We start from the raw sequence: 13,902 nt of genomic DNA on the forward strand, positions 1-13,902 counted from the left end.
AGATTGTTATGAATAAGGGGGAATTGTTTCATATTTTACTTTGTTTTTTGGGGGGAGGGGGGGTTCAAGTCACGCTGCAGTTTATGCAAGTGTTGCTTTTGTGCCAAAAGCAAACTGTCCACTCTTTGCCATGCTCAGGATCATCTCTCCATGCATGAGGTTGAGTTTGACCCTATCCTGTGCTTTGTATCTTGGTTCACACCACAATTCTCTCTTCCTTTGCCTTCAGTCCATTTTGATCATTTCATCACCCGTTTCCTTCATCACCCATTTCTACATTTTGAGTTGAGACGGTTTGCATTGTGTGAGCGACTGGAGTGTTATACATCTTTCCTCGAATGTAATCCGATGACTGCGCAAGAGCTGTCTGATGTTCCTACTGTGTATGACTGTTCTGAGTATTGTCTACGTTCAGTATCAGCAGGCATCAAAGTTTCATGGCATTGCTATATCTCATAAAAAGGCATTTGAGGTCCCATATATCATTCCTCAACTAGGTCAAGTTTTCTCCCAACCCTCTCATGTTACCAAATTCCACAGTTTTTCATAAAACTTTGAGAAAGTAGGCCCTCCCCCCCCTATCCGTCACAGTGGCTGGTGTGACGAATGTAAAGGCTAAATTGAAGGGGGGATATGAGTGGGTACGTTCCCAACTCTGTGCCCTGATAAGGTGGTTTCAGGCGACATCACTAACTATCACCAGGAAAACTCAGGGGAACAGAGAGCGATGGCAGACATCTTGCTTCACCTCGGGCACAATTCTACACATCAAACGCACATGTTGTAACACACCATCCAGCAGCCTGAAGCTTGCTGGCACACATGCACACACACACACACACACACATACACACGTACGCACATACAGGTGTGCCCGGCATTTGCAGATTACAGCTACACCTCGAATGAAAATGACATTCTAGATGGATGTGGAAGGGAAGGGAAAGGAGTCTAGAAACTTCTGACAGTTGGCATACAGTCCCCCATGCCCACTTTACTACTGCAGAGACATACTTTATGTACACTACATGGACACCTGCTTGTCAAACCTCACATTCCAAAATCATGGACATTGTGATGAAATTGATTCCACTGAGCATCTATAACTGCTTCCACTGTTTTGGGAAGGCTTTGCATTTGGGAAAAATGTATGAAGGATTTGCCTTTATTCAGCCACAAGTAAATTCCTCCGCAAAGTTTGAAGCAATAATTCTATATGCATTGAGATTTCCTTTAGAGTAAGGTGGGGGCTTGGTCAATCAACCTATTTATTGAATTTGGATTTGACATCGGACATCCATGCTCCACAAATAGATGAGTTACATTTTTGTTTCTGTGTCGCACAGGATAGGTTGGACAATCGTGGCTTGGGACACGACTCATTAATAAATAAAAAACTGGGGTGAGGTGAGGCTATGGGGTGTGGCTGAATGATGCACAGTTTGTTCCCAATGTTCTTACATCTTTTGGAAAATCTTCCCAGAAGAGTAGAGGTAGTTAGAAGCTAAGCGGGAACCAGTTCCATTAATGCTCATGATTTTGGAATTAGATGTTTGACAAGCAGGTGTCCATACTTGTGGCCAGATAGTGTACATTCTGTTCTGGGAATCGAGTAAACAGTAGATTCATTTGACAAAGAAACATGCATGCATTGGCAGCAACCCGATATAGCAAGAACACATTGAACGAATTGCCCTAATGCTAACATTTGATCTTTTTCTTTTGTTGTTCCTCTTCAGAAAAGAAATGGTTTACAGATGAACCAGAAAATGCCTACCCACGGAACATTCAGATCAAGCCCATGAGCACTCACATGGCCAACCAAGTCAACCAATACAAATCCACTAGCAGTCTGATTCCACCAATCAGAGAAGTTGAAGATGAATGCTGAAAAAAAAGAAGAAAAAAATATTTAAAAAATAAAATAAAAAACCTTTGATGACTTATGAGAAGTGAGAAGTCTGGAACCTATTTGGAAGATGACGACAAGGGAATGACAGGATTTCTGAGAAGATGATGGCGCAGATGACAGGTCATTCTTTCTCACACGTTTCAGATCAAAGGTTTAAGATGAACACAGAAACTGGAAGGGACCTTCTATGTGTATACCTTTAATGTTACTTCCATGCTCTTAAACAATGTTTTATTTATTCATGTATCCATAGAGATGTACATAATGACAATCAACTAAGGATTGTACAGCGTCCATAGCACTTTTTGAAATTATTTTAAGAGTCGAGCGATGGAAAAAAGTACTTCCTGTAATTCTTTGCAATAGTTCACCTCTTCGTGTGACCAGACTCCATGGCTGAGGTAACTGGTTTTGTAGGATGAGGGTCGCATCTGTAAGCTTATCATATTCATCTCCCAAAGATTCACTGAGACGTCATCTCGACCCAACCGGCTTACTGTTTCACCTCTCCTGTCTGCTTCTGTTCTATTTGCACTAAAACTGACTGTGTTACATTCAACAATTCAACTTGAAACATTGAGTTTCCCCTCAACATCTCAGAAAGTGTCTACCCCCCTCCCCCCTCCCCCATCCCCCCTCTCGTTCCCCCAAATCTGCTGAAGGAAGAAAAATGTCTGGCTTTGGAGTCATCGTACTCTGTCGTGTTCACCTGGAAATGTCTGCTGTGTCACTGCTTAAGGTTACACCACTGTACATCCCACCACTGAATAGTCATCGTACAGAGTGCATCGGTACAGCAGACTGATTTTAAAAGCGAGCCTGTCGTCTGTTCAACAGAGTGACACAGCGTTGGTATAAAATGGCCTAACAGATTGTAGCGCACCTACATCTGTCCTGGTGACGTCCCATAGTGGAGCAGGAGGTCTGTAACTCGGTTCCAAGCTCCCATATCGCATGTTATGTGCCTGAGTCCTTCTATAACAGTAGTGTGGTTGATCAACTTGGCCTGAACAAATGAGTGGAAAAGGAGCAAACTGCCCAGTCCTCTTCAGGCTTACAGTGTCGAGTCCACGCCATGTGTGTACATGGTTGCTTTGAAGACGCACTCATGAGCTTAGTCATCTTTCCATCAAGGTGTGTGTGTGTGTTGTGTGTGTCTGTGTGTGTGTGAGAGAGAGAGATAGGCTGCAACCTTTGAGGGAACATCATGTGGGAATCAAAAGGTCACACATGAAAGTCCTAGTTGAGAAACCAGATCTGTCCTAGGGTTGTGGATCAACTCACGAAACGTCCCTTAACATGCCTTCGATATGTACCTTTTGAGTCCAAGAACTAGACTAAGAACCAGCTATGATTGAGCCGTATTAATGTGAATTTCAGTATCTCCTAAATAGCGGACGCATCCATTTAAAAACTTTCTTGCCACAATATCCTAGTATGGCAAGATTGGGATTGATGAAGAAAAACATGTTCTGTCCGTCTATCTGTTGTAGAAAGAAATGCCACCAATTGCATGAAGTGGGCATCTATGGGTCCTCCTTTGGTCAAAGCCACTGCCTGGCACAGGGTTGGCAAGGGGGCAGAATATAGCTTGGATGTTTCCCGCTGCCAATCCAGATGTCACAAATCTCTCAAACTCTCAGGAGTTCAGCTACAGGAGTTCAGCTCAATCATAGCTTGTTAGAACACAACCTTTGCCTCACGTTAACTATGGGAAGCACTGGTTGACATTGTCTGGGCTCGTGTCGTACTGTTTGGCATGACGGTGTATTTTGCCAAAGGCAATGCTTGAATTGATCCAACAACGACCATGGCAGTGACAGTAGGCTTGGGATGGATAGGGTATGGCCTTGCAAGGGTTTCTCAAGAAACGAAATGTCGCTCCAAATGTGTTGGATTTCTACATGAATATGTTTATTTTATATCCATAAGCATAATCATTTTGTACTTATTTTTATACATAGTGACCTACTCAAAAGCGCTACAGTAAAGCAATCCATCATAATAAACAATTGCAGATTAGTATGCAGAATGAGGATTTGTTGTCTACGTGAATAAACTTTAGCACTTCAGACATTAGTGTTCAACCCTTTTTCCAACTTGCAGATGATAAAGAATAGTGGTTTACACTACTGTGTTGGACATGACTGAACTAACCCAAAGTTATTGATGTTACTGATTATCTGTGGCCATGCTAATGAAACACTGCAATGAGTTACACTTTTCACATCAGATTTAGGTAGGACTTTGAGGGGATGCCAAGTAATTATTGGACAAAGAGCACAACATCAGTGTATTAAGGCACCTAGCCACTCCTTTGGTTTTGACAGTGAAACTGATAACTTCATCACCAATGTTTGACCTAAATTAGGTCTTTTACTGAGGGGGAAGACACTGATGTATACAATGTGCATAATGTAACATTCAAAACAATCCTCTAAACTGTCCTTTTGAACAATGTATGAAAGTGATACTACTTCTTTGCAGTCGGGGTGTTTGGAGAAATTAGCCATGATATTATGAACACTAAAGAAAATGTATTGATGAAGTAATGTTATTAGAAGGGGAAAAAGTACATATATTGTGCTAAATATGTTAATGTGTAAATTCAGCCCATAATAGACCACATTTCTTCTTCAAGCTAACTGATCTGAGCTTTAATGTCTTGTCTTTTTGGGTATGGTAAGACTATACTGAAGCATCATGACATCGTCCTAAAGTGAACTTTTGAATTGTGATTACATTGTTGACACACTTTGTAGCAAGTAGTTTTATTTTACAAAACAATGTGAGTAAAATGTATGTATAATTGGGTTGTTAATGACAAACTTGCTAGCTCAACAATAAGAATTGAATATTTGATACTGCAATGACACTATGAATATAATTGACAAATTGTTTTGCTTTTGTGGTAAAAAAAAAACAAAAAAAGGTTCACAATTATCTTTGAGGATTCATATTTTAAGGATATAAGACAAACACAGGAGTAATTTCACCTGGTTTATCAACCATCTCAAGGATGGAGACGCACGGTAGCACCAATTCAGCAAGGTTTATCAAAAGAAAGAACATCCTTAACTTAGTGTTCTTGTAAAAAATATTATGTATCAGGGTTTACATTCCATTTTGTCAGCTCTTGTCATTTTATGTTACCATAATGATATTCATGGTTTGTTAAAGACGGTCACAACTGCTTATAATTTGTTTACAGTTTTTTTTTTCTTAAACTACAATACTCAGATATTAGATGGTTCTCATATTAACATACACCTTTTCAGAATAGTTCCAAGACATTTAATTGTTTTTGAATGTTCTCTTCTTTCAGTACCCCAAATTGCGCAACAAACTTGATTTAAATTGAACATTTTGACCCCACTGGGAAAATACATGCTCTTTCATGTTAAGGTTTTCATATTTCTCCCTTTACAGCAAACACTCTGCAATGTTAAGATACTGCTGTTTACCATATCATACGTTTGTATTAGATGTTTTAAGTCGTTGCAATGTATGCCTCTAAAGTTTTAGAGTGTTTTGAAGTGCCATGAGAAGTTTTGTTGAACAAGCATCATTCAGTCATTCACAGGCTCACTCAGAGTGAGTGGCGTCCGAGTTCCTTAGACAGGGACGTACAGAAACGGCATCTTGTACTGTCATGGAGAACATCCAAGCCTCCAATGCCTCCATGCCAGTAGAGTGCCAGGCAGTGCTCAAAGTCCATAAGGAGGACCCGGTTGATGGCCCACTACTGCGAGAAGTGGCATTTAGGATACTTTAAAAACAGGTGTTTTAGCTGTTTAGATACTACACAAGATCATACACGCTTGTCGTACTTGTCTGTTAGTACATTTGTGCAGGGAAGGTTACTGAACCATGTTACGTGTGTGTGTGTGTGTGTGGTTCGATAAGAATGACTGAAAGATGCCCGCAGAGCACATAGACATGCTGTTTCATGAGTGCGTGATCACGTGTCCATGTCCTCTGATGTTCTTGTCCACTTAAGGTGAAGAATATGAAGCTTCACGCGTTACTGTTTCAGTATGTCACTTTTTTTTTGTTGATCTAGTTTCTTGCTGTAAAGGATGGATATAATAACTTATTTGCTGGAAACTGTACTAGATGTAATAGAATAAATAATATTTTGGAGCAGGGGTGTGTGTGTGTGTGTGGGGGGGGGGGGGGTGTTAAGTCTTAACAAGTTGAAATTGTTTTTGGCAATTTCTCATGTTGATTTTGAGAAAAATGTAAAATGCATACTTTTTTAGGCTGCCTATCAGTTTAGAAAGAATTCAGGACATTGTTCTCTCTCCTCACATATTGGATTCTTTGGCACATCGTCAGAAAACTTGAGTTTGACATCGCAGTCTATTTGTTTGGATTTGTTGACGCAGTAATGGATAAATGGAGAACTTGATGGTGCTGAGTTGATCTACCTGACTCTGTCAATTATAATCTGCCGATAAATATACTGTCTTGTACAAAAAGTTTGTACATAAATTGTACATGGTTTCTTTTTGTATTTTCTCAAATTAAAATGGATGTATTTGTGTTCTAAAACTGAAACGGCTCCTTTGACTTCATTCAAACACGGCACAGTTCTTTTTCCCCCGATATGCCACTCTATAAACCAATAAGCGACTGTCTTGAACTAATATCACGCATCAAAATCAATAAATGAGATGCATTTGAGATGAGATGCATGACACAAGAGGGGTCAAGAATCCCATCCATCCTGTGTCTGACCTTGAGTGTCGCCAAGGGATGACAAGATGAATGTCTATCACACGTTCTCAATCCCAAGCCTGTAGAGGGGTCAATGACCAAGGAGCTCCCAGTCCCCTGATCCCTGCAGCTGAAACGTCACACTGGTATTAGTCTCGATTTACCTTTAGTGACATGTTATTACCTGCTCCATCACTTAACTCCTGTCAGGCTGTCAATCCAAAAGAATTCACGGCGATAGGCGGGAATAAAACCCAAACCACACTCAACCCTCATTGGCCTGTGCTCAGGTTATGCACTGCATATACTTACGTGTCCAAAACATTAGTAACACCTGGGGCCGGTTTTCAAAAGTTTTAAACTGGATCAAACTGATCCAGATTTGGAAATCTTTTTTTCTGCCATCCAGGATCACGTTATCCATTTGATTTTTATGCTGGTTTTTCAAAGCAATGTGGGATTGGATTACTCTGATCTGGATTCTAATTTTTCAGGATTACCAAATATGGATTACCTGTGGTCCAAATGGGACTATCACAATTTAGCTATGCAAAGAACAACAGGTAGAATAGTGTGGGGTCACTCCAATATGCTTTATTTGAACAGAAAGTAGGACTGAACGGAACAGCAAACAAACATATAAACATCCCCCCTCCATTGTCAATGTCTTGGAAACAGGCAGTCCACTCATACATGGGTGTGGAACAATCAGCTGTTTGTGATGTTCTGAAAAGTGTTTCAACTGCATTGGCCAGCCTGATTAATGAATATGTCAAATCATCATAACATTTTAGATTTACTTACTGTGACAGTATGGGTTATAGTAATATGGGTTTCTGCATTAGACGTTCTATGGTAATAGTCAGTAGTCAAGAGATATGTATGATGAACATCATGGATTAAGATACCTAAACTTGGGTATAATCCTAATTAAAGGTTTTGCAGTCCTAGACTCCTTGTTCTAGACTGCAAATCGCTTTCAAGCAAGATCCTTTATTTTATGTCACCCCCAAAATCCCACAGAGATTTACCCTCATGGGCCTTCTACCAGATCATCCAGGCCAAGCAGAATTGTTTTCTTTTGGGGAATGTGCCCAATATTATTGGAGCAATCAACTGCACCCATGTGCACATACAAGCACCTCATGAGAATGAGTGGGAGTTTGTAAACCGAAAGGGGAGACACAGCATCAATGTTCAACTTGTGGGCAACGCTGAGCTCCTCATCACAAACTGCATTGTGAAGTGGCCTGGGTCTGTCCATGATGCGTGCATCCTGAGGGAGAGCGCTCTATATAGAGAGCTCCAAACCATCCGACCAAATGGTATCATATTGGGGGCTGATGACCCCTTTTGTGGCTGCACACACGCCTGAGCAGGCACGCTTCAACACTGCTCATAGCAAAACAAGATGCACCATTGAGCGTTCTGAAGAGGCGCTTTGCATGCCTTAACTACTTGAGAGTGGAACCACAGAAAGCATGCAACATAATACTTGCTTGCATTGTATTACACAACATCGCGACCAGGTGCAAAGTCCCTCTCTGTGATGACGTCCCTGATGCACCTGAGCCCATTGGAGACACTATTTTTGTCCATGACTGATGATTGTGTCAGTGTGGTTAATGTTTGATAAACATAGGCAGAATTTATTATTTGAGTTCAATATTGACAGCTGTTTGGGGGATTATTTTATGGGCCGAAATATTTATAATTTATAATTTGCTGTACTGAAAGGATGCTAGCCTACATAGCCTACCTACTTTATGTACTTCCTGTTGACCAATTCAAGTGAAATTGATAAATAAATATAAATACTTTAAAATGCATGATATAAATGTTGTATTATTTAACTAACCAAGTTTAGTTACCTGATATCCTCCATGAATCCACCCTCCTGCTGGGATCAGTTTAATCCTGATTTTTGGGATCAAAATGATCCCGATCCTACCCAAAAGTTTAGAAAAACCCAAACTCAAGGTTTGATCTGGATCAACAACAAGATTAGATTACGTGATCCAATCCAATTTCTGAATCCTTTTTTTCTTTTGAAATACCCATTTTCAAGATTTGATCCAATCCGATAGCCGTAATCCGATCAGATTCCTTTTGAAAAACTGGCCCCTGCTGTTTACAGGAAATACACTCAAGGCTTTTGTAGGGCTAAATTAGCAGAAGCAAATTCACTGACTCGAATTCCTCAAATTTCCTCTTCACACTGTGTGGCCCACACCCTCTGAAGGGTGGTCAAAATAGTTGGAGAGGAAGAGGACCTGACAAAGACTAAAATGAGTGCCTTAGCTGCTAAACTTTTCACCTAACCAGTTTCTCATGTGGATTCATCCAGCCTATGGGAGGCCAGTGGTTGAAAAGGGGTTGGTCAAAGGAGACTGTGGAGAGCAACATACCGACTACAGTCAACCATGTGACAATCTAGTACAACAAAATACCAATAAAGCAATGCATAACGTCATTCTCTACCTCGGCACAAATGGGTCATAACATAGCTCCACTTCTTCCAGCAAAACAACAAGAAACAGTTGCAGTGGGCTAAGGAATGAAAACATTGGACCCTGGAGGATTAGAAAAACATTGCCCGAGTTTGATTAAATCAGGTTCCTGCTGTTTCACGCTGATGGGAGGACTAGGTTATGGAAAAAGCAACGTGAATACATCCATCCATCATGCTGCATGTCTACATGCTGCTGCTGCTGGTGAGGGGGGTGTTTATATGGGACACAATGGGCCCCTTGATGAAGGTTGAGCAACACTTGAATACCATGGGATACTTAAACATCAATGCCACCCATTTGCTCATTCGTTTTTTTTCAGCAGGATCATGTCCCAGACTACAAGACTGTGCTTGTCCAGGAATGGTTCCACGGACACTGAATTCACCTTACTGCAAAGTCCTGTCCAGTCACTGGATCTCAATCCAAGCTACTGTACACAAGCTATTCAAAGCAGATGTCCACAGCCACCCAACTTGATAACTGTGGGAGGTATTTGTGCCAACATAGACAAGCATCCTTATGGAACACTTGACGGTCCATGTCCTGACAAAATGATGCTGTTCTGAGGGTAATCATGGGTTGAACTCAGCATTAGGAAGGTGTTCTACTGTATTATGCACTCAGCGTGCATCACCACGAGTATGGGAAGCAAAGTGGAATCCTGTGTGACTGGGAGCAGAGGAGATCTCACACTGATCCTTTTCTGCCGACGTTTCACACCCTGTTCACCCAAGTAGGTGCCATATCGCGTTCTATTTTTCACTGCACTTTGACGATACCCTCGCAGACACAATGTCAACAACGACCATGTTCTGGGAAGAAAGGAGCACTTCTCAAACGGGGGGTTTCTCTCCCACAACCAGCGGTCAGAGGGGACATCATACATCTCCAGAGGTGCTCTGTTTCCTCCTCCACGCCTCTCAGCTGAAGTGTGCAATTTTACACTCCCAACGTCAAACAGTCAGACAGAAGGCGAATGCATGAGCAGTTTTGGCCATTTTGGCCCCATTTCTCTCTCTCCAACGTGCAAAAACTCTTACCCTTGGGGTTATCTCGAGTGGTGTATGGCGAAGATTCTCCCTCCCACCTCTAAACTCTCCAGCCTCACCATCAAAAAACAACAAGAAGCCCAAACGACAATGGGAAAAGACAAAGGGAGAAACGAGAGCAAGAGGAGCCGGAGAGAGAGATAGAGCAGGAGCAGATGTTGGATGTGCTGTTGATTTGTTGCCTGATAAGGGTAGCACACAGGCAGCTGGAATTGATGGCTTGTTAGTGAGGATGGGCCCCCTTCGTGAGATGTTTTCAAAATGATTGATTTACAATAAAGTGGCTCCGGGTGTGTGCACGCAGGCAGAACTGATGCAGATCGATCCCAGTGAAATTGATTGATCAGCCATTTAGCTTGGCAGTGTGTTTACTGAATGAAGCGACGCGGCACCGCTCTCCCTCTGCTCCTCTCAATAAAACAAGAGAAGCACCACGTCTCAGACTCGTGCTATTACTCAGGTGGCTACAAAACCAGACGCTATCAGAATATGAACCGTAAAAATGTAATCATACAGCAAGAGAAGCCTGTGTAAACATTTATGATTGTGTACTTTATTCTCCTATCTACATGTCCTTCTGTGACTTCGAGAAAGTAACAAATAAATAAAAAATCGGACATTTTCCTACCTATTCTTTGCAGGAGGAAAAAAAACGATAACCTTACCTTTCATTTTCATGGTGAAAACGAAATAACTTTAAGGCACAAACACATTTGAACTGACACAAAGCATCCACTAGCTAAGTATAGCTTAGCAAAGGGTAAGGGCATTTCCACCTCTTAAATGGCACTGTGGAAATGTCTACCTAATTGTGATGCCCCTCTGTGGATATGTATGGACCAAACAAGAGTGTCATTTTTGCAGAACACTATGCTTCAAAGTGGACTTACGAGTGGAAAAAAACCCCCATCTCCAATCAATTACAAAATTACAATCCAAGTCCTTTTTTTTTTTAAAGCCTCTACAGGTCTGTAGGGGTGTTGTACCATATGCATCGTGATATCTCTATGTACAATGGCTCTTGGGAGAGTCTGTGATCCTTTCCCATCAGCCCAAACAAAGCCCTTCACCGTCTGACTGAGCCCACAAATCAACCATCCTCAGACAGACTCAGCGACACCTCATCCAGCCCTCCAGATAATGGCTGATGAGAGCAGCCCTGTCCATTCACACCCCGGCATGTACTGGCCGTCCCCCATCATGTCTCTTATTAACGATTTTACACAGCCAGTCACTGGGAGAGGGTGTCAGGATGCCAATAATATTTACTGTTTGCTGTGTGGGCTGTTCAGGGAAGGCCAGGGGCCGCTGTGATTGCCCTGACAGAACCTGACAGCCTCCTGAGTCTGAGATCCCTGCAAATAAACTCAGCAGAATGGTGTGTCTTCTGTGGCCTGGACGCCTGTGGCTAAGAACCAGGCAATGGCATGTGACACGGCACTACTTTGTGTAGGTGTGTGTGCGTGTGTGTGCGCGTGTTTGTATGCACTTAACTGTATGTCTTCAGGCTGTAATGCAAACAAAGTGAGGTGTTATTCTTCTAAATCCACAGCTGCCATGAGTGGGCCCCAGAAAGCTGTTCCTGCGAGCCCTTAACATCTGCTTTGAACTCGAATCAAGCAGGAGAATAATATCAAACAGGAGAATAATATCAAACGAACAACAACATCGAAGCGGTTCCTTTTTTTCCCTCTTTTAATTTGCTGTCGTGAGTAAAAAGAGCATTTGAGAAGTCACGGCCACTAGATAAATCAATATGTAACATCCAAAATTACTTTCCGGATGAATAGTTCACAAGGTCAATTACTCTGTGTGAAGTCAATCTTCAGCGTCTGAAGTCCAATATTTTCAACAGATACAGAGATACAATACTACTCTAAACATTGTGTTTACATACACATTTGAAGCAGACCTCCATTTTACAACCCTCTGCTTTGACCTAACATCTCTACAAGACTCATCAACATCTACCTTTTGAGAGATGGTAGTTAGTGTTAGTGTAAATATAAATAGCCTCATCGGTTCAGTCAATACACATCAGACAGATGTATATTATATTTGTATGCTCATTTTGATTGATATATATGATACATCTCTGAATTTCCATGACATAAATAGTGGTGTTAACATCCATTACATCATTTCCATTTCACACTATCAAATCAGCAGGTGTTCTATGACAGAGAACACACACACGCACATATCTAGCCACATCACAAGTAAACCACTGGTAGATGGTAGCGATCTAGTAATCGAGCTCCATCGTGATAAAGGTTTCCATGACGATGAGGCATGCTCAGTGTCAGGGCTAGACCAAATAAACAGTGATACTTCACCAAAACAAGGAGGTCATTACAGCAGCTTGTCAAATCAATGCAGAGAGTGTCAGCCTTGATTAAACCATCCCCCCTCAACTCTAGCACTGTGTCAATAATGGCAGGGCCACAATGGAGCTGAGGGGGGGTGGGTACATTGGTGAGTGTTGTCAGTGTGTGTGTGTGTGTGTGTGTGTGTGTGTGTGTGTGCAGGGGGGGGGGGGGGGGCAGAGCACCCCCCTTAGCTTAGATGATTGGAGTGAAATAGCCATCAGTCAGGAGGCTGAGGTGGACTAATGATTCCCTGGGCTGCCTATTAGAACTACATGACAACTCAATCCAGCTCGCAGAGCAAGAGAGGAGAGGGGAGGAAGGCAGACAGGAAGAAAGAAAGAAAGATAGAAAGAAAAAAAGTGACCTTGTAGCCGTGTCATTTGAGGCTGATTAAATTGGCAAGAGCAGTTAATCTTTACCTAGGGGCGATTAACAGAATTAAATGAGAACAACAAAGGCACAGAGTCTGGACTCTTCTCCCCCCCCCCCCCCCCCCCCCCCCCCCCATTTTCTTTCTGATGCCATCTGCAATTAGTTTTTAATGTCCACCCCTGAAAGGTTGGTGGATGTTTTCTCTCTCACAATGTCAGTCTTGTTAAGTGTTTGATCTGGTATCTGACACAAATAACCAGAGTCTCATAAATCCTCGAGCGAAAACAGGTCTGGTTATAAAACCTATTGTCTTATTTCATTTTTGCAGTTCAGTTGTGCAAATAACAACCAAATTCTCAATGCAACCTTTCGGTTTTTGTCCTAAAGCTTGCAAAAAAACAAGCTTTAAAGGCATATTGTATAGCAGCTGTAATAGCAGATTTTGTTGTAACATTGTTTGATAGTCCAATTAAGCACAACAAAAGTAACAAAGAAAAAGGTTATGTAGCTAACGTTTCTGACAAAAGTCAATGTTCCGTTTATTTGATGCCATGTTGGTTATAACTCAGCAGAACTCTTTCTTTATGTAATTTCTGCCTTGAAATAATTGGAAACTGAATCCTATCAAGTTGAACCTCTGATATTAGGATGCCTACGGTTGTATTGTATTTTCTCCCAGTTCTCACAACCTAATCAATACGTTTAAAAAGTAAGACAAGGTTAGGTTCCTCAGCATCTATGAGAAACCCAATCAGTAATACCTCGACACTACGGTTCATGGCAATATTTTACCCACACCACAAAACCAACCAATAAACAGTTAGCCTTGTGACATTCACACTGACCTCAGTATGCAGATCAATAATTTATGCTATTGGCGGTAAATCACCATGTTTGTAATCTGATACGAAATGAGGGGGAGTGTGAGAGCTGTGAGAACTGTTTTCCCATCTACTCACAAGACAGGT

The 13,902-nt window shown here is 41.7% G+C and overlaps 1 protein-coding gene across 1 annotated transcript in view; it reads left to right on the forward strand.

Annotated features, from left to right (window-relative positions):
* LOC124473880 (calcium-activated potassium channel subunit alpha-1-like) overlaps positions 1-6,189 on the forward strand; it is a 119,836-nt gene extending 113,647 nt beyond the window's left edge. Inside the window, exon 29 of the mRNA XM_047029596.1 lies at positions 1,740-6,189. Within this exon, the coding sequence (XP_046885552.1) occupies positions 1,740-1,761 (22 nt within the window). The 3' untranslated portion in view covers positions 1,762-6,189. The remainder of the gene's footprint in view (positions 1-1,739) is intronic.
* Positions 6,190-13,902: the final 7,713 nt, after the last annotated feature.

The sequence above is a fragment of the Hypomesus transpacificus genome, chromosome 11 (assembly GCF_021917145.1).
Source record: "Hypomesus transpacificus isolate Combined female chromosome 11, fHypTra1, whole genome shotgun sequence".
In the NCBI taxonomy this organism is placed as follows: domain Eukaryota; kingdom Metazoa; phylum Chordata; class Actinopteri; order Osmeriformes; family Osmeridae; genus Hypomesus; species Hypomesus transpacificus.